Below are 18429 nucleotides of genomic sequence, written 5' to 3' on the forward strand. Positions count from 1 at the left end.
AGTATTTGCCATTTTTCTGCATATAACTGTATATAAATACCTGGAGAAGGAAATGGCAACCCACTCCAGTATTCTTGCTTGGAAAAATCCCATGGACAGAGGAGCCTGGAGGGCTGCAGTCCACGGGGCTGCAGAGAGTTGGACACAACTGAGGACTTGTCAGCAGCATATATAAATAATATATGATATTGTTTTGCATCTTTGTTTCTGCTTTTTTTCCAAATAGCTTTCTTGAGGTATAATTGACATTTGATAAAGTATACAATTTGATAAGTTTTGATATATATACACACCATGAGACCGTCCCCACAATCAAGATACCGTGACCCCTTCACCAGAATCCAGATAATGAAAATATATCTATTGCTCCCAAAAGTTTCCTTATACCCCCTGGTAACCCTCCTTCTGACTTCCTCCTCCTCCATCCTCCCACATGCACATACACTCCTACTACCCGAGCAACCACTGACCTGCTTTCTGTCATGATGCATTAGTTTGAATTTTCTAGAATGTTCTATAAATAGAAGCATATAGTATATACTTCTTTTTTGTCTGGTTTCTTTCACTTTCACTTTGCATGTATATTTTGAAGTTCATCCATGTTGTATTGTGTATCAGTACTTCACCACTTTTGTTTTTATTTTCAATTATATATCTTTATTAACAAAAGATAAATAAAATACAAAATAGACACTAATATCAGATTTTATGTTGAACCAGCCTATATTAAGGTAGGAATATGAAAACATAAAATTTGACATTCTTAAAGTAGGTAAGAATTAGATCTGTTTGCATCACTGTTTTAATTTCATACTGGTCTGAATTTAGATTCAATGTATATCCACAGTACTTGACAGTTTGATATAGTTACTTTGCCATCAGCAGTATTTTTGAGATGTTAATTTAATGCAATATTCTAGTGGGTTTTGGTAGTTTGGAAAAGCCAGTGAACTGTTCAAAGTCAATGTATACATTGTGTCAGGGGTTTTAAACAGGTTGTTTTCACTGATCCCATTCTGTCAGTATTATCTTCACGTGTTATTAGAAGAAGCTAAAAAATCATGTCATTCTCAGTCACTAATAGCCCTACAGGCTATACTTGTAATATTTTGAAGAAACCTTCAACTTCAGGTTTCACTTTGAGCAAATTTTACCAAGAGACACCTGCTGGCTATAAAGATTAGGTACAACAGATACTCTACAATCTTTAAAAAATCTAATATTCATGATTGTTATATAAAGGCAGTCACAATTAAAATAGTAATTAGTATCACAAACCATATCCTCTGTGATAAAGGAGAGGGTTTCGGTGTCTGAATACCCCTGTCCAGAATTGTAAAAGACTTAGGACTGATCAGTGACTCAAGGGTGACAAACATTTTTTTTTCCCCATTCGAAGGCTAACACATTTAGTTCTGAGTATAAGATACAAGGAAATATTTTGAAAATAAAAATTTTATAACCAAGTGGAAAAACAGAATTGTTACTACACAGATTGACATCAGGGATAAAGTTATTCACATGTTCTACAGATTTCCTTCCAGTAACCCAAAGCTCAAGATAGGTTGTCAGCTTCAGATCAGAAAAATCTGAGAAGGCAAAAAGAAATGATTATCAAACAACTACAGTTATAGTTACTACTAATTAAAAAAAATGAAGTCCTTGTTTCAAGAAAGAGTAACTAATTGCCTTCATAATGAGTCCTAACACTACATAAAGGGCCATAAAAACTGAGGAAATAAAGTTTGAAACAATAAATAAATGTTGAGAAGATATTCATGATAGGTGGAGAACTAAGACCTTTTGCCACATCACTAATATAAAATCTCAAATAAAATCTTAACCTGCACTTAATGTACCACTTTATTTCTTCTTTGTTCTTCACTGTGTAAAGGAAAGAATTTACTATGAGACTTCTGGATGCTTTATTAAGGTCAGGCAGTTTCCTTGCTTCCTGACTTTAACGAGAATAGATATGGATTTTTCCATTGATAATCAACAGCAAGAATCTAAAAGAATGTATCAGTAGAGTCTATCTTGGGTCACCATCAGTGACGAGTTACTACTGTCCAAGGAAGGAGGCCATGGGGTCATCTGGCCTCTGACGTTTCATTCTGTAGGCCTCCATTTCCTCTTCAAGTGGGTTCCTGAGTTTCATATATGCTGTTGTAAGGTCGCTTCCTCTCATCGATCTGCATGATCTCCTTGACGTGAAGAAGATGGGCCTTCTCTGCATTCAGTGCCTTTTTCTTCTTCTTTTTCTCCTCTTTTAGTTTTTCCTGATGCATCTCCATGAGGGTTTGAAGTTTTTTTCACAGATTCTTCTCCAGTTGCATCATTTATAGTACATTCCTCTGAATTAGCAATCTCATTCCCAGCTTCTGCAGTACAATAGGAATACTTGAAAAAAGAATGACAGCATTTGTATCCCCATTGGCCTTCTTTCCAGTAAGATTCCCAGATATGTGTATGATTGTTGATCTTCACATCTTCCTCGTACTTGGAGCAGGTGACAGCTCACTCCTGTCCTTTTATGACTGTCCAGTGCCTTGAGTGGAGAAGGCAATGGCACCCCGCTCCAATACTCTTGCCTGGAGAATCCCATGGATGGAGGAGCCTGGAAGGCTGAAGTCCATGGGGTCGCAAAGAGTCGACACAACTGAGTGACTTCACTTTCACTTTTCACTTTCATGCATTGGAGAAGGAAATGGCAACCCACTCCAGTGTTCTTGCCTGGAGAATGCCAGGGACGAGGGAGCCTGGTGGGCTGCCATCTATGGGGTTGCACAGAGTCGGACACAACTGAAGTGACTTAGCAGCAGCAGCAGCAGTGTGAGTATTCCACATAGTCTTCAGTCTGAGCTAAAAGCAATTTGGCTGGAGGACATCCAAGTGTTCTTGACTGCCATGCTTTTACAGGATGCTTTCTTTCTGCTGTTCTTTGAAGTCTTCTTTCTTGACTTTGAAGGACGCATACAAGAGCTCTAGTTTTGTAGGCTCTGCTTGTAGATGCACTTCACACCCCTTGTCATGGGCTTCCCAAGCAAACAGTTGGGTCTGAGCCATTGAAATGGTATCACCTGTGTATCTAATGAAGTTATCTCCTGCATAGCTGACTTCATCTGGATTCTTTCCTGAATTCACAAAGGGATTTTCTCTCATTGCTCCAGTTTTGGGATCACAGTAAGTAGAATTTGGATCTGAATTTCACAAATATTTTGCAATACATTCTCGAATCCTGAGATTCTGACAGTAATTCATCTCTTAAAGTCAAAATTCTGTCCAGGCATGTCAATATCATCTGCGTATTTATCTTCATCCTCATCTTCACTGTTATGATCTTTTTCCATCTGAGAATTCATTTCTTCTTCTCCCCACTGATGTTTTAGAGAATTAGCCTGTTCCACTAATTTTTCTGAGGCTAATTCTTCTTGAAGATTTTGGGCGTTCAGCGTTCACTTTGCTAGGTCAACTTTGGCTTCAGTTCAGTTGAGTTTAGTCACTCAGTTGTGTCCAACTCTTTGTAACCCCATGAACTGCAGTACTCCAGGCCTCCTTGTCCATCACCAACTCCCAGAGTCTACCCAAAGCCATGTCCGTTGAGTCGGTGATGCCATCCAACCATCTCATCCTCTGTCGTCCCCTTCTCCTCCTGCCCCCAATCCCTCCCAGCATCAGGGTCTTTTCCAATGAGTCAACTCTTCACATGAGGTGGCCAAAGTATTGGAGTTTCAGCTTCAGCATCAGTCCTTCCAGTGAACACCAAGGACTAATCTCCTTTAGAATGGACTGGTTGGATGTCCTTGCAGTCCAAGGGACTCTCAAGAGTCTTCTCCAACACCACAGTTCAAAAGCATCAATTCTTCGGTGCTCAGCTTTCTTTATAGTCAAACTCTCACATCCATACATGACCACTGGAAAAACCATAGCCTTGACTAGACGGACCTTTGTTGGCAAAGCAATATTTCTGCTTTTCAATATACTATCTAGGTTGGTCATAACTTTCCTTCCAAGGAGTAAGTGTCTTTTAATTTCCTGGCTGTAGTCACCATCTGTGGTGATTTTGGAGCCCCCCAAAATAAACTCTTCTACAATTTTCATATGTTCTTCTGGATTGTAGCCATTCCACTGATCGCTCTTCCCATCGTAGTCAAACATTAGCTGAGGCTGGACATGTTCATCTGGAGCTATATTAGTGTCTGTAAATTTTGCTCCAACTCACCTAGGTCTCTCAAAACAGTCTTTCTTTTTGTGTGTCATGGCTCTACAGTTTTCACATTTTCCTTTTTGATATTTAGTAGTTATGGAATTCTCTTTTACACCCCTCTTGTACCATTCTCCAGATGGGCCTATACTGCTTTTGTTTCTCTGGCTGTGGTCTCTGGTGCTTTAGAGTAGGCATTTTTGATGGATCAACATACCATGGCACTGAAAAAATAAACTGAGGAATATGAGGATTGATATCTTTTCCTTCCTCATCAACTTCTGCAGGGGCATTGCCCAATTTTCACTGTTCTTCTAGATCCTCCTTCTTTCTCCAGTCCTCTCTAGTTCTTTGGTTTCTCCAAACTCATTTCTTTGGGCCCCGACAAGGGGGCCACATTGGCTGCATCCACAGTTGCAGCTGACGTGGTTATCTGGCCTCCTGGTCCCAATGCTGCTGACCCTAGGACAGTTCGACACAAATAAACTTCACCACTTTTGATTGTTGAGTAGATACTATATTGTATGGATCTACCACAGTTTGTTTATCTATTCATCTGTTGATGGACATTTCGGTATTTCTAGTTTTTGGCTACTACAAATAAGTCTACTATGAATGTTTGAATGTAAGACTTTGTATGTACAAAGAATTTTATTTCTCTTGGATAAATAATTATGAATAGAATGACTGGGTCATATTCTTTACCTTTTTAAGAACCACCAAACTGTTTTCCAAAATAATTGTAGCACTTTAAACTCCTACCAGTTCCTTCATATGCTTGCCAACACTTGATATGTTTAACCTTTTTAATTTTAGCCACTTTTTATAGGTCTGTAGTGGAATCTCATTGTCATTTTAATTTCATTTGACTAATGATATTTACATTGTAAATTTCTTAAGTAGTAGAATCTTACTTGAAGATAAACTATAATCAGTGTACTATAAACCCTAAAATAACAAAGTTATAGCTAGCAAGACAAGAAAGAAGATAAATGGAATGAGAAATACTGAGTCAATTCAATACGTCTAGTTGAGGCTATGGTTTTTCCAGTGGTCATGTATGGATGTGAGAGTTGGACTATAAAGAAAGCTGAGCACCGAAGAATTGATGCTTTTGAACTGTGGTGTTGGAGAAGACTCTTGAGAGTCCCTTGGACTGCAAGGACATCCAACCAGTCCATCCTAAAGGAGATCAGTCCTGGGTGTTCATTGGAAGGACTGATGTTGAAGCTGAAACTTCAATACTTTGGCCATCTGATGCCAAGAGCTGACTCATTTGAAAAGACCCTGATGCTGGGAAAGATTGAGGGCAGGAGGAGAAGGGGATGACAGAGGATGAGATGGCTGGATGGCATCACCAACTCGATGGACATGGGTTTGAGTGAGTTCCGGGAGTTGGTGATGGACAGGGAGGCCTGGCATGCTGCAGTTCATGGGGTTGCAAAGAGTCGGACATGACTGAGCGACTGAACTGAACTGAATTTGATACAAAACAGAAACTGAATCTCCATACTGTTCTCCATAGTGGCTGCACCAATTTACATTCCCACTAACAGTGTAGGCAAGTTCTCTTTTCTCCACATCTTGTCCAGCATGTTTGTAGATTTTTAAATGATGGCCTCCCCTCCCAGTCTTTATGCTGCTGTTGTCATATATTTTACTTATACTGATACATATGTTATATATTTCATAATGTTTAAATAGTTATCTTTTTCAAGTGATTTAGATATTAAGTGGGGGTGGGGAATCTTATTTATTTACTTCTGTTATTTCCATTTTTGGTGTGCTTAATGCCTTTATGTAAACCCATATTTTTATTTTATTAAAAGCTTTTTAAATATAAATTTATTTATTTTAATTGGAGGCTAATTGCTTTACATTTTATTGGTTTTGCCATACATCAACATGAATCCGCCACGGGTGTACACGTGTTCCCCATCCTGAACCTTCCTCCCACTTCCCTCCCCATACCATCCCTCTGGGTCATCCCAGTGCACCAGCCCTGAGTATCCTGTATCATGCATCGAGCCTGGACTGGCGATTCGTTTCACATATGATACTATACATGTTTCAATGCCATTCTCCCAAATCATCCCACTCTCACCTTCTCCCACAGAGTCCAAAAGACTGTTCTATACATCTGTGTCTCTTTTGCTGTCTCTCATACAGGGTTATTGTTACCATCTTTCTAAATTCCATATATATACATTAGTATACTGTATTGGTGTTTTTCTTTCTGGCTTACTTCACTCTGTATAATAGGCTCCAGTTTCATCCACCTCATTAGAACTGATTCAAATGTATTCTTTTTAATGGCTGAGTAATACTCCATTGTGTATATGTACCACAGCTTTCTTATCCATTCGTCTGCTGATGGATATCTAGGTGGCTTCCATGTACTGGCTATGATAAGCAGTGCTGTGATGAACATTGGGGTACACGTGTTTCTTTCAATTCTGGTTTCCTCGGTGTGTATGCCCAGCAGTGGGATTGCTGGGTCGTATGGCAGTTCTATTTCCAATTTTTTAAGGAATCGCCACACTGTTCTCCATAGTGGCTGTACTAGTTTGCATTCCCACCAACAGTGTAAGAGGGTTCCTTTTTCTCTACACCCTCTCCAGCATTTATTGCTTGTAGGCTTTTGGATCGCAGCCATTCTGACTGGTGTGAAATGGTGTGAAACCTCACTGTAGTTTTGATTTGCATTTCTCTGATAATGAGTGATGTTGAGCATCTTTTAATGTGTTTGTTAGCCATTTGTATGTCTTCTTTGGAGAAATGTCTGTTTAGGTCTTTGGCCTATTTTTTGATTGGGTCGTTTATTTTTCTGGAATTGAGCTGTAGGAGTTGCTTGTGTATTTTTGATATTAATTATTTGTCCATTGCTTCATTTGCTATTATTTTCTCCCATTCTGAAGGCTGTCTTTTCACCTTGCTTATAGTTTCCTTTGTTGTGCAGAAGCTTTTAATTAGGTCCCATTTGTTTATTTTTGCTTTTATTTCCAATATTCTGGGAGGTGGGTCATAGAGGATCCTGCTGTGATGTATGTCAGAGAGTGTTTTGCCTATGTTCTCCTCTAGGAGTTTTATAGTTTCTGGTCTTACGTTGAGATCTTTAATCCATTTTGAGTTTATTTTTGTGTATGGTGTTAGAAAGTGTTCTAGTTTCATTCTTTTACAAGTAGTTGACCAGTTTTCCCAGCACCACTCATTAAAGAGATTGTTTTTTCTCCATTGTATATTCTTGCCTCCTTTGTCAAAGATAAGGTGTCCATAGGTGCGTGGATTTATCTCTGGGCTTTCTGTTTTGTTCCATTGATCTATATTTCTGTCTTTGTGCCAGTACCATACTGTCTTGATGATTGTGGCTTTGTAGCGGAGCCTGAAGTAAGGCAGGTTGATTCCTCCAGTTCCATTCTTCTTTCTCAAGATTGCTTTGGCTATTCAAGATTTTTAGTATTTCCATACAAATTGTGAAATTATTTGTTCTAGCTCTGTGAAAAATACTGTTGGTAGCTTGATAGGGATTGCATTGAATCTATAGATTGCTTTGGGCAATATATTCATTTTCACTATATTGATTCTCCAATCCATGAACATGATATATTTCTCCGTCTATTAGTGTCCTCTTTGATTTCTTCCACCAGTGTTTTATAGTTTTCTATATATAGGTCTTTTGTTTCTTTAGGTAGATATATTCCTAAGTATTTTATTCTTTTCGTTGCAATGGTGAATGGAATTGTTTCCTTAATTTCTCTTTCTGTTTTCTCATTATTAGTGTATAGGAATGCAAGGGATTTCTGTGTGTTGATTTTATATCCTGCAACTTCACTATATTCATTGATTAGCTCTAGTAATTTTCTGGTGGAGTCTTTAGGGTTTTCTATGTAGAGGATCATGTCATCTGCAAACAGTGAGAGTTTTACTTCTTCTTTTCCAATCTGGATTCCTTTTATTTCTTTTTCTGCTCTGATTGCTGTGGCCAAAACTAAGCCCATATTTTTATATGGTATAATTTTCCTTTTGCCTGAAAGGCTTCCTTTAACATTTTTTTAGAGTGCAGTTTTGCTGTTGTTAAATACCTTTGTGTATATATCTGAAGAGTCTTCATCTGGCCTTTGTTTTCAAAAGGAATTTTGCTGTATATAGAATTCTGCATTGTGTTTTTCCTGCAGTACTTCAAAGATGTTCAACTGTCTTTTCAGTTGCATTGTTTTCAGTGATAAATCTGTTTTATTTTTATCTTTATTCCTCTATATGTAACATGTGTCTTTTCTCTCGGTACTTTCACAGCATTCATTTTATCTGTGGTTTTGAGCGCTTTGATTATAATGAGCCTTGGTGGAGTTTTCTTCATTTTTATTGTGCTTCAAATTTGTTGAGCTTCTTGCATCTCCTATTTTATAGTTTGCATCAAATTTGGAAATTTTTTTGCCATTATGTCTTAAAATAGTTTTCTGTCCCTTCCTACCTCTGTTCTCCTTCAGAGACTCTAATTATATATATACTATGCTACTTGAAGTTAGCTCACAGCTCACTGATGCTCTTTTAAATTTTTTGCATCCTGTTTTCTGTGTGTGTTTCATTTTATATATTTTCTATTTCTATGCCTTCATGTTCACTAGTATTAGTAGCAGCCATGTCTAATCTACTGTTAATCTATTCAGTGTATTTTTCATCTCTTATTATAATTTTCTATTCTAGAATTTTGATTTGGGATTAATATCTTCCATGTCTCTACTTAACTTTTTAAACACATGAAATACAATTATAATACTTTCTATATGCTTCTCTGCTAATTGTAATTTCTGGGTCAGTTTCACCTGATTATTATTGTCTTTATTGGCCATGTTTTTCTCCCTCTTTGTATGTATAATAGTCTTTGCTTGGGTTACCTTTTCATGACTGGATGCTAGATAATTTTATATTCCTGTAACTCCTTTGAGCTTTGTTATGGCACATAGGTTACTTGGAAAGAGTTTGATCCTTTTGGATCAAAAGGATCCTTACTTTGCTGCTGCTGCTGCTAAGTTGCTTCAGTCGTGTCCGACTCTGTGCGACCCCAGAGACGGCAGCCCACCAGGCTTCCCCGTCCCTGGGATTCTCCAGGCAAGAACACTGGAGTGGGTTGCCATTTCCTTCTCCAGTGCATGAAAGTGAAAAGTGAAAGTGAAGTCGCTCAGTCGTGTCTGACTCTACCGACCCCATGGACTACAGCCCACCAGGCTCCTCCGTCCAAGGGATTTTCCAGGCAAGAGTACTGGAGTGGGGTACCATTGCCTTCTCTGATCCTTACTTTATGTTTTATTAAAAGCTTGATTGGAACAATGCTTGGTCTAGGGCTACTTATTTTTCCATGACTGAAGTAAAAACCTTTCTGAGTATTCTACCAAATGCCCTATGAATTAAGAGTTTTTCCAGTTTATCTGGTGGGACACTTGGCAGCTTTGAATGAGTGCTGAGCACTGTTGCTTCTAATCTTTTTAGATGGTTTTTCTTCTCCAGCCTTGGATGGTTTCCCCACATAAATGTTCTAATCAGTTCTTTGTCAAATACTCGAGGATTACCCTTCTTCATATCTCCAGCGTTCTTTTTCTGTACAGCTCTTTCCTCTTCAGTACTCTGTTTGACAAACTCTGCAGAGACAGAAGTCTATCTGTTATGTTTTGAAACTGCAGGTACTGGGGTTGGCCAAAGCAAAAGAATAGGTTTAACGGTTTTATTATTTGGAATAAGAAATTGTTAAGAATAAGAAAGAGTTTGTGATCAAATTTTGAAACTAAGTGAAAAGTTGAAATTGTTACTATAATAATTCAACGAAGAACATTAACTTGGCTTTTATAGAAACTTGGTCAGCAGTGATGATGCAGAGCTTGTTGAGAACACAGATTTCTGGGACTCACTTTAAAGATTCTGATTCAGTAGATGTCAGACCACATTTGGAAAGAAACTGCTCTACAGAGAGTCTGTCCCAGTTCCATAGGTAGCATAAATACAAAGAAAGTCAGGCATGGAACTGGTAGAAGTAATATATGGCTTTTATTAATACTAGGAGAAATACAGGATACTTGAGCTACTTTTTAATTTTTTTAAAGAAAAATTACAAGGGAAAGGCAGTAGAAAAGAGAGGGAATGAGGAAGATATAGGGAGAAATGAGGATAGTAGATAAAAAATAGGAAAAACAGAAAAGATTAGACAGAAGCAAGGCCAGGTATCTTAAGAAGAGTAGACTCTAAAATGAATGTGATTAGGAGATAAATTCTTTTTAGGTTATTAGGAATTCAGAGGAATTTAAACTTAAATTTTGACTTGAAATATTTGTGAGCTGATTAGTCAGGATTTAGGATTCCTGCCCACCACCCCCCCCCCTTTTTTTTTAAAATACGTTTGGTATCTATGCTTCTACTCTGATTGGAGTAGGTACTGTAGAACCTCAGGGAGCAAATTAAATCTAAGGCAACTTTGCTTGTAAGATAGACCAGTATTTTCCTCTAAGAGGGATAAAGTGCTGCCAGTTAAATATGCTTTTTTTTTAAACCATCTCTTTTTAAGATATATTCCAGTTTCAGAGATGTTGGAAAGATGTGCCCTAAAATTGATGAAATACAGTATTTCCACTCCACCTTTATCTTTTTCTGATTTATTCTATTTTTTAATATTAGTCATCAAGAATGGCTCAAATTTCACCTCTGTCATGAAGCCTGTATAGATCCTTACAGTGAGATGTTTCAAGTTTCCTTTGAGCATGTTTCTTATGCCCCTTTCAGTTTTGAATATTCTTAATGGAGAATCAAAAGCAAAATAGGAGCTAAGTAGTTCTGCTTTCTCTGTATCATCTGCTAACATTATACCATCTGCCCCAAGCAGTAGGCCTAAACCTTCTTTCTTGTTCCTCTTGCTCTACATGTTTTTTAAATCTTTTTTATCATTCTTAACATTTTTCACCAGCCTCCGCTCATTCTGGGCTCTTACATACATGGTTCTTCTTTCACATCACTCTTTTGTGTTCATCCTTATTCACATGCCTTTCTTTTCATTCTTTTTTTTTAAAAAAACAACTGTCTTAAAATTATGAACTTACAGCACACCTTACCCAGTCATATTGGATTTTTAAAAACGTCCCCCTTAACATTTTCCCTTCACCCATAGTAACAGAATTCTTAAAGTCTGACACTGTATTTTTGGCTGGGGATGTAACATCGTACAAATTCTGTAGAAGAGAGAGAATATGTCACAGGCAAATGCTCATTAGCTGCAGAAACTTCCTGAAGCTTCTCCAAACTAATATTACCTAACATACTTCTGTGAACCATGTAGCATTTAACCAAGCTTTGTAACTGTAGTGTAGGAAAGAATCACACAGCCAAGAGGTGGTATGTGGTGAACAATATTGTTCCAGGGCTTGATAACTGGACCTAATCCTAATTCTGCCACTGTGTTCAATTGGGCTCTGGTTTCCTTACTGTAAAATTGTGAGGTTGAATGGATGATCTTATAAGCCCCTTAGAGTTCTATGATTTTTACATGTAAAATGCTTAATATCATGTATCTTTAGTTTTTCCAGTTCACATTGGAAAGGTAAGAGTGGATATAAAAGAAATATAAAGTCATGATAGGATAGAGGTACAACTTTTTGATTCACCCAGAAAATCTTATAAGATGCTTTAGTGTAGCTAAACTGTTTTTTTTTTTTTTTCAGGATTGGCTTTAATTTTAATATAGTGCAATAGATACTTTAGATTGTATTAAGGTGTCAAATAGCTAGGAATTATGTTTATAGTTTAATGGAAAGGTTGCTGACTTATACGAATACCTGGGTTTTAACCTCAGCTTTGCTGGTAGATAATTAAGTAAATCCTGAACAAATTTTGTTTTGATTTCTCTGTGTGTAATAATGTGAAATGTAATTATATGGACTATATCACCTCACTGAAAGTAGGCACTTGAAACATTAAAGGAATCAATACTTTTTGTTCTGTCTACTGTGCAGGATTTGCATTCATGTCTGTGAAAGTACATTAGGGGAAAATAATTTAAAATATATGAATAGAGATCTGCAAGGGATGGTAGGGGGAGGGAGGAGGGAGGAGGGTTCAGGATGGGGAACACATGTATACCTGTGGCGGATTCATTTCGATATTTGGCAAAACCAATACAATATTGTAAAGTTTAAAAATAAAATAAAATTTAAAAAAATAAAAAAATTAAAATAAGCATCATATATAGATCATTCCAGTATTCTTGCCTGGGAAATTCCATGGACAGAGGAGCCTGGCAGGCTATAGTCCATGGAGTTGCAAAGAGTCAGGCACAATTGAGCTACTGAGCACACATGCACAAATAGATCATTCTTACAAGTTCTGTTTAATTGTAAAAGAAAAATTGAATTTTATGTTTTCCAAGTATAGACCATTGAAAAAGATTAAAAGCTCCCTGGTTTATTTTATGAAGGTAGCACAGCCTGTTAGAGTGAGTTTAAACCTAGTGAAGTTAGTATAGACACACACACTGGTCATGTATGAATTTGTGCACACATATACACATTCACATACTCCACACGTACTAAAATTTCAAATAAAGTATTAGCAAATTGAATCCCACAGTGTATTAAAAAATTGTATGTATTGACCAGGGAGGGTCTATCTCAGAAATATTCAAATGGCTCTATACCATGAAATTTGCCCATAATTCATTATATCAACACATTAGAGGAAAATTTATGATTATGCCAATAGGCGATTTTTAAAAGAGAGAAAAGCATTTCATAAAAATCTAACAACTTCACTCAGAAATTCAAATAAAACAGCGAGATAACACATAGTACTGGCAGTATATGGGGAAATGGAAACTCAGACATTAGTGGTAGTGTGAATTGTTAAGCCTTTCAGGGAAAAACTGGTAATAGTTTTTGAAATAAAAATGCATATTATCCTCTGAATAAGTAGTCTAACTTTGGGGAATCATTCCTACAAAATATAGTATAATACTATATACTAGAATACTAATATATACTGTTACTATTTATTAGGATTTATGTGCATGCATCCTGAGTCATGTCTCACTCTTTGTGACCCCATGGACTGTGCCTGCCAGGCTCCTCTGTCCATGGGATTATCCCAGCAAGGATACTGGAGTGGGTATCCATTCCCTTCTTGAGGGGATCTTCCTGACCCAGGGATCAAACTCATGTCTCCTGCGATCAGGATTTATAGTCTAGTACATTTGTTTCATAGTTTGTAATAGCTAAAAACTGGAAACGACATGAAAGACTATTGATCACTGGAAGAGTGACTGAGTAAATTATATTATATCAATACAATGGAATATGGTACAGTCATTGACCAGGAAGGATATCCATTATGATATTGTTAAGTTGGGGAGTGAAAGTTTGTCAGTTATAGATTATTCTGCATAATCTACAATTCATTTTTTGTGAAAAGGTCTATATATGCTAATATTTGTATGAGCAGATTGAAGTATGCAGAAAGACTGGGTTAAAAGAAGTGGTAGGCTTGATGAAGTGAGGAAATCATTGTTTTTCTTGATGTGTTTCTGCAGTGTTTCATTTTTTATGAAGAATATTTGTTACCTTTGTAATAATTACATTTAATGAAGGATAAATGCTAAATTCAGAATATGAGGATGTGAGTTCTAAAGAAGCTGAATTTGGCCAGAGATATAAAAAATAGAAAAGTACTGATTAATACTGTCTGCTCTAAAGAATACTTGTAATCATTTCCATTCAAAGCCATTATCACAGATTGGCTCTGAATGTAAAGATGTTTTATATTAAGAGATGGTAGCTTTAACGATTTTTTTTTCTTTTACAGCAACTCCGCTCCAATATCCGAGAAATGGAGAAGCTTTGCTTGAAAGTGCGAAAGGATGACCTAGGACTTCTGAAGAGAATGATAGATCCTGTTAAAGAAGAAGCATCAGCGGCAACAGCAGAATTTCTCCAACTCCATCTGGAATCTGTAGAAGAACTTAAGAAACAATTTAATGATGAAGAAACTTTTTTACAGCCTTCTTTGACCAGATCCATGACTGTTGGCGGTAATGTACTAAGTCTTATTCTTGATTGTAGTATTTTAATGCAGTTAATTGAGTTCACTTCCTTGTACTGATATTGTAGATTTGCAAATTATATATAAATTTCCAGGGATACCTCCTAGTTCAGTATGCTGAATTCTTGGACCCTGAGTGTGACTGGAAATGCATATCCTAAACATTTCATGTGTATTAGTTGCTCAGTCGTGTCTGACTCTTTGTGACCCTGTAGACTGTAGCCCATCAGTCTCCTCTACCCATGGAATTCTCCAGACAAGAATACTGGAGTGGGTTGCCATTCTTTTCTCCAGAACATTTTATAGGATTAAAAAAAATAGAGGCTATGCTGTATAGTGTGAAACATAAAGGCTTCAAGTACCTACTTGTTCACATATTAAAAATAAGTTTTAAAATATTTCCTAAGGAGAATGTCATCCTGATTTGCAGAGTACTTCTCCCTCATCTCCAGGTACAGGGGCAGCCTAGCCAGGCATGCTTCTTTCTAAGGCATTCTAGTTTTCAGAGGGCATGTCAGATCTATCTCCCATAAAAATCTGCATTGGGGGTCACACCATTAATTTTTATGAAGTGATACTGTAAGGAAGAGCCAGTAAAACCTGTCATTATAGCTCCTCTAAGGATGTAATTGATAATTGTTGATTACATTAAACAATGTATGTATAAAGAAACCTGAAAAAAATTATTGGTTTAATTAGTACTACTTCAAAGCAGTTAATCTTTTTTATTCTTATAGATACTGAATGGCATAACTAACAAAGTTTCTCTGCTTGAGTTGTTTACTAGAATGTGAAAGAAAGTGAAAGTTGCTGTCATGTCTGACTCTTGGTGACCCCATGGACTGTAGCCTGCCAGGCTCCTCTGTCTGTGGAATTCTCCAGGCCAGAATACTGGAGTGAGTAGCTGTTCCCTTCTCCAAGGATCTTCCTAACCCAGGGATCAAACCCAGGCCTCCCGCATTGCAGGCGGATTCTTTACTGACTGAGCCATCAGGGAAACCCAAGAATACTGGAGTGGGTAGCCTGTCCCTCTCCAGTGGATCTTCCTGACCCAGGAATCGAAATGGGGTCTCCTGCATTGCAGGCGGATTCTTTATCAGCTGCACTACCAGGGAAGTTTACTAGAATACTTAAATATAAATTTTTTAACTGCCAAAAGCCTAAATTTTGAATTTTCCTGGCTTGATTTTGTAATTACTGCCCTTGTTTTTCTTTTGAATTTCTCTTTTTAATTTATGCATCCTGTTATATTTTATACATGTTCTAAGCCACCTTAAAACTTTATGGAAAAGATGGGGTATAAGTAAATTGTTGTTGTTCAGTTGCTAAGTAGTGTCCAACTCTTTGCAACCCCATGGACTGCAGCTGCCCAGGCTCCTCTGTCTTCCACTATCTCCTGGAATTTGTTCAAATTGATGTCCATTGAGTCAGTGATGCTTTCTAACTATTTCATCCTCTGCCATCCCCTTCTCCTTTTGTCTTCTATCTTTCCCAGCATCAGGGTCTTTTCCAGTGAGTGGGGTCTTTTCCACTGAGTTGGCTCTTTGCATCAGGTGGCCAAAGTATTGGATCTTCAACTTCAGCATCAGTCCTTCCAATGATATTCAGGGTTGATGTCCCTTAAGACTGACTGGTTTGATATCCTTACAGTCCAAGAGTTTGTCAAGAGTCTTCTCCAGCACCACAGTTTGAAAGCATCAATTCTTTGGTGCTCAGCCTTCTTTATGGTCCAACTCTCACATCTGTATATAACTACTGGAAAAAGTTATGGCACTGCTTTTTAATATGCTGTCTAGGTTTGTCATACACACACACACACACACATATGTTAGTCACTTAGTTGTGTCTGACTCTGCGACCCCATGGACTGTGGTCTGCCAGGCTCCTCTGTCCATGGAATTCTCTAGGCAAGAATACTAAAGTGGGTTGCTGTTCCCTTCTCCAGGGGATATCCCCAACCCAGGGATTGAACCCAGGTCCCCCACATAGCAGGTAGAATCTACCATGTGAGCTATCAGGGAAGCCCTGTTTGTCATAGTCTTCCTTCTAAGGAGTAAGCGTCATAATTTCATGGCTGTGGTCACCATTTACAGTGATTTTTGAGCCCAAGAAAATAAAATCTGTCACTGCTTCCACTTTTTCCCCCTTTTATTTGCCAGGAAGTGATGGGACTGGATGCCATGATATTAGTTTTTCTAATGTTGGGTTTCCCAGGTGGCCCTAGTGGTAAAGAATTCACCTGCCAGTGCACGAGATGTAAGAGACGTGGGTTCAGATCCTGGGTTGGAAAGATCCTCTGCAGGAGGGCATGGCAACCCAATCTAGTATTCTTGCCTGGAGAATACCATGGACAGAGGAGCCTGGTGGTCCATAGTCCCCAGGGTCGCAAAATGTCGGACATGACTGAAGCAACTTAACATGCACACATGGCAGTATTCTTGCCAGGAGAATCTTATGGGCAGTGGAGCCTGGCAAGCTTCAGTCCATGATATCTCAAAGCGTCTGAGGACAACAATAAATAAATTACAAATTAGAATACAATCTGAGAGATGTTACATCTGATCAGTTTTCCTCTTTTTATTTACCTAGAAAGTAGGAGGCTCCTGTATCACTCCCTGGCTCCAAAACCTGATTTTTTTTTTTTTTTATTTTATTTTATTTTTAAACTTTACATAATTGTATTAGTTTTGCCAAATATCAAAATGAATCCATCACAGGTATACATGTGTTCCCCATCCTGAACCCTCCTCCCTCCTCCCTCCCCATACCATCCCTCTGGGTCGTCCCAGTGCACTAGCCCCAAGCATCCAGTATCGTGCATTGAACCTGGACTGGCATCTCGTTTCATACATGATATTTTACATGTTTCAATGCCATTCTCCCAAATCTTCCCACCCTCTCCCTCTCCCACAGAGTCCATAAGACTGTTCCATACATCAGCGTCTCTTTTGCTGTCTCGTACACAGGGTTATTGTTATCATCTTTCTAAATTCCATATATATGCGTTAGTATACTGTATTGGTGTTTTTCCTTCTGGCTTACTTCACTCTGTATAATAGGCTCCAGTTTCATCCACCTCATTAGAACTGATTCAAATGAATTCTTTTTAATGGCTGAGTAATACTCCCTTGTGTATATGTACCACAGCTTTCTTATCCATTCATCTGCTGATGGATATCTAGGTTGCTTCCATGTCCTGGCTATTATAAACAGTGCTGCGATGAACATTGGGGTACACGTGTCTCTTTCCCTTCTGGTTTCCTCAGTGTGTATGCCTAGCAGTGGGATTGCTGGATCATAAGGCAGTTCTATTTCCAGTTTTTTAAGGAATCTCCACACTGTTCTCCATAGTGGCTGTACTAGTTTGCATTCCCACCAACAGTGTAAGAGGGTTCCCTTTTCTCCACACCCTCTCCGACATTTATTATTTGTAGACTTTTGGATCGCAGCCATTCTGACTGGTGTGAAATGGTACCTCATAGTGGTCTTGATTTGCATTTCTCTGATAATGAGTGATGTTGAGCATCTTTTCATGTGTTTGTTAGCCATCTGTATGTCTTCTTTGGAGAAATGTCTATTTAGTTCTTTGGCCCATTTTTTGATTGGGTCATTTATTTTTCTGGAGTTGAGCTGTAGGAGTTGCTTGTATATTTTTTGATTAGTTGTTTGTCAGTTGCTTCATTTGCTATTATTTTCTCCCATTCTGAAGGCTGTCTTTTCACCTTGCTGATAGTTTCCTTTGATGTGCAGAAGCTTTTAAGGTTAATTAGGTCCCATTTGTTTATTTTTGCTTTTATTTCCGATATTCTGGGAGGTGGGGTCATAGAGGGTCCTGCTGTGATGTATGTCAGAGAGTGTTTTGCCTATGTTCTCCTCTAGGAGTTTTATAGTTTCTGGTCTTACGTTTAGATCTTTAATCCATTTTGAGTTTATTTTTGTGTATGGTGTTAGAAAGTGTTCTAGTTTCATTCTTTTACAAGTGGTTGACCAGTTTTCCCAGCACCACTTGTTAAAGAGATTGTCTTTAATCCATTGTATATTCTTGCCTCCTTTGTCAAAGATAAGGTGTCCATATGTGCGTGGATTTATCTCTGGGCTTTCTATTTTGTTCCACTGATCTATATTTCTGTCTTTGTGCCAGTACCATACTGTCTTGA

At 37.9% G+C, this 18429-nt stretch overlaps 1 protein-coding gene and 1 pseudogene across 5 annotated transcripts in view; one reads left to right on the forward strand and one right to left on the reverse strand.

The window, feature by feature from the left end:
• The window catches only part of STX17 (syntaxin 17), a 78165-nt gene that overhangs the window by 35400 nt on the left and 24336 nt on the right, over nt 1-18429 (forward strand). For all 5 annotated transcript variants that reach the window (XM_005897024.2, XM_070375563.1, XM_070375565.1 and 2 more), the window contains exon 4: nt 14036-14261. In XM_005897024.2, the coding sequence (XP_005897086.1) occupies nt 14036-14261 (226 nt within the window). The remainder of the gene's footprint in view (nt 1-14035; nt 14262-18429) is intronic.
• LOC102283113 (pre-mRNA-splicing factor SLU7-like) lies at nt 1975-12337 on the reverse strand (annotated as a pseudogene).

This window comes from Bos mutus, chromosome 8, assembly GCF_027580195.1.
Source record: "Bos mutus isolate GX-2022 chromosome 8, NWIPB_WYAK_1.1, whole genome shotgun sequence".
Classification (NCBI taxonomy): Eukaryota; Metazoa; Chordata; class Mammalia; order Artiodactyla; family Bovidae; genus Bos; species Bos mutus.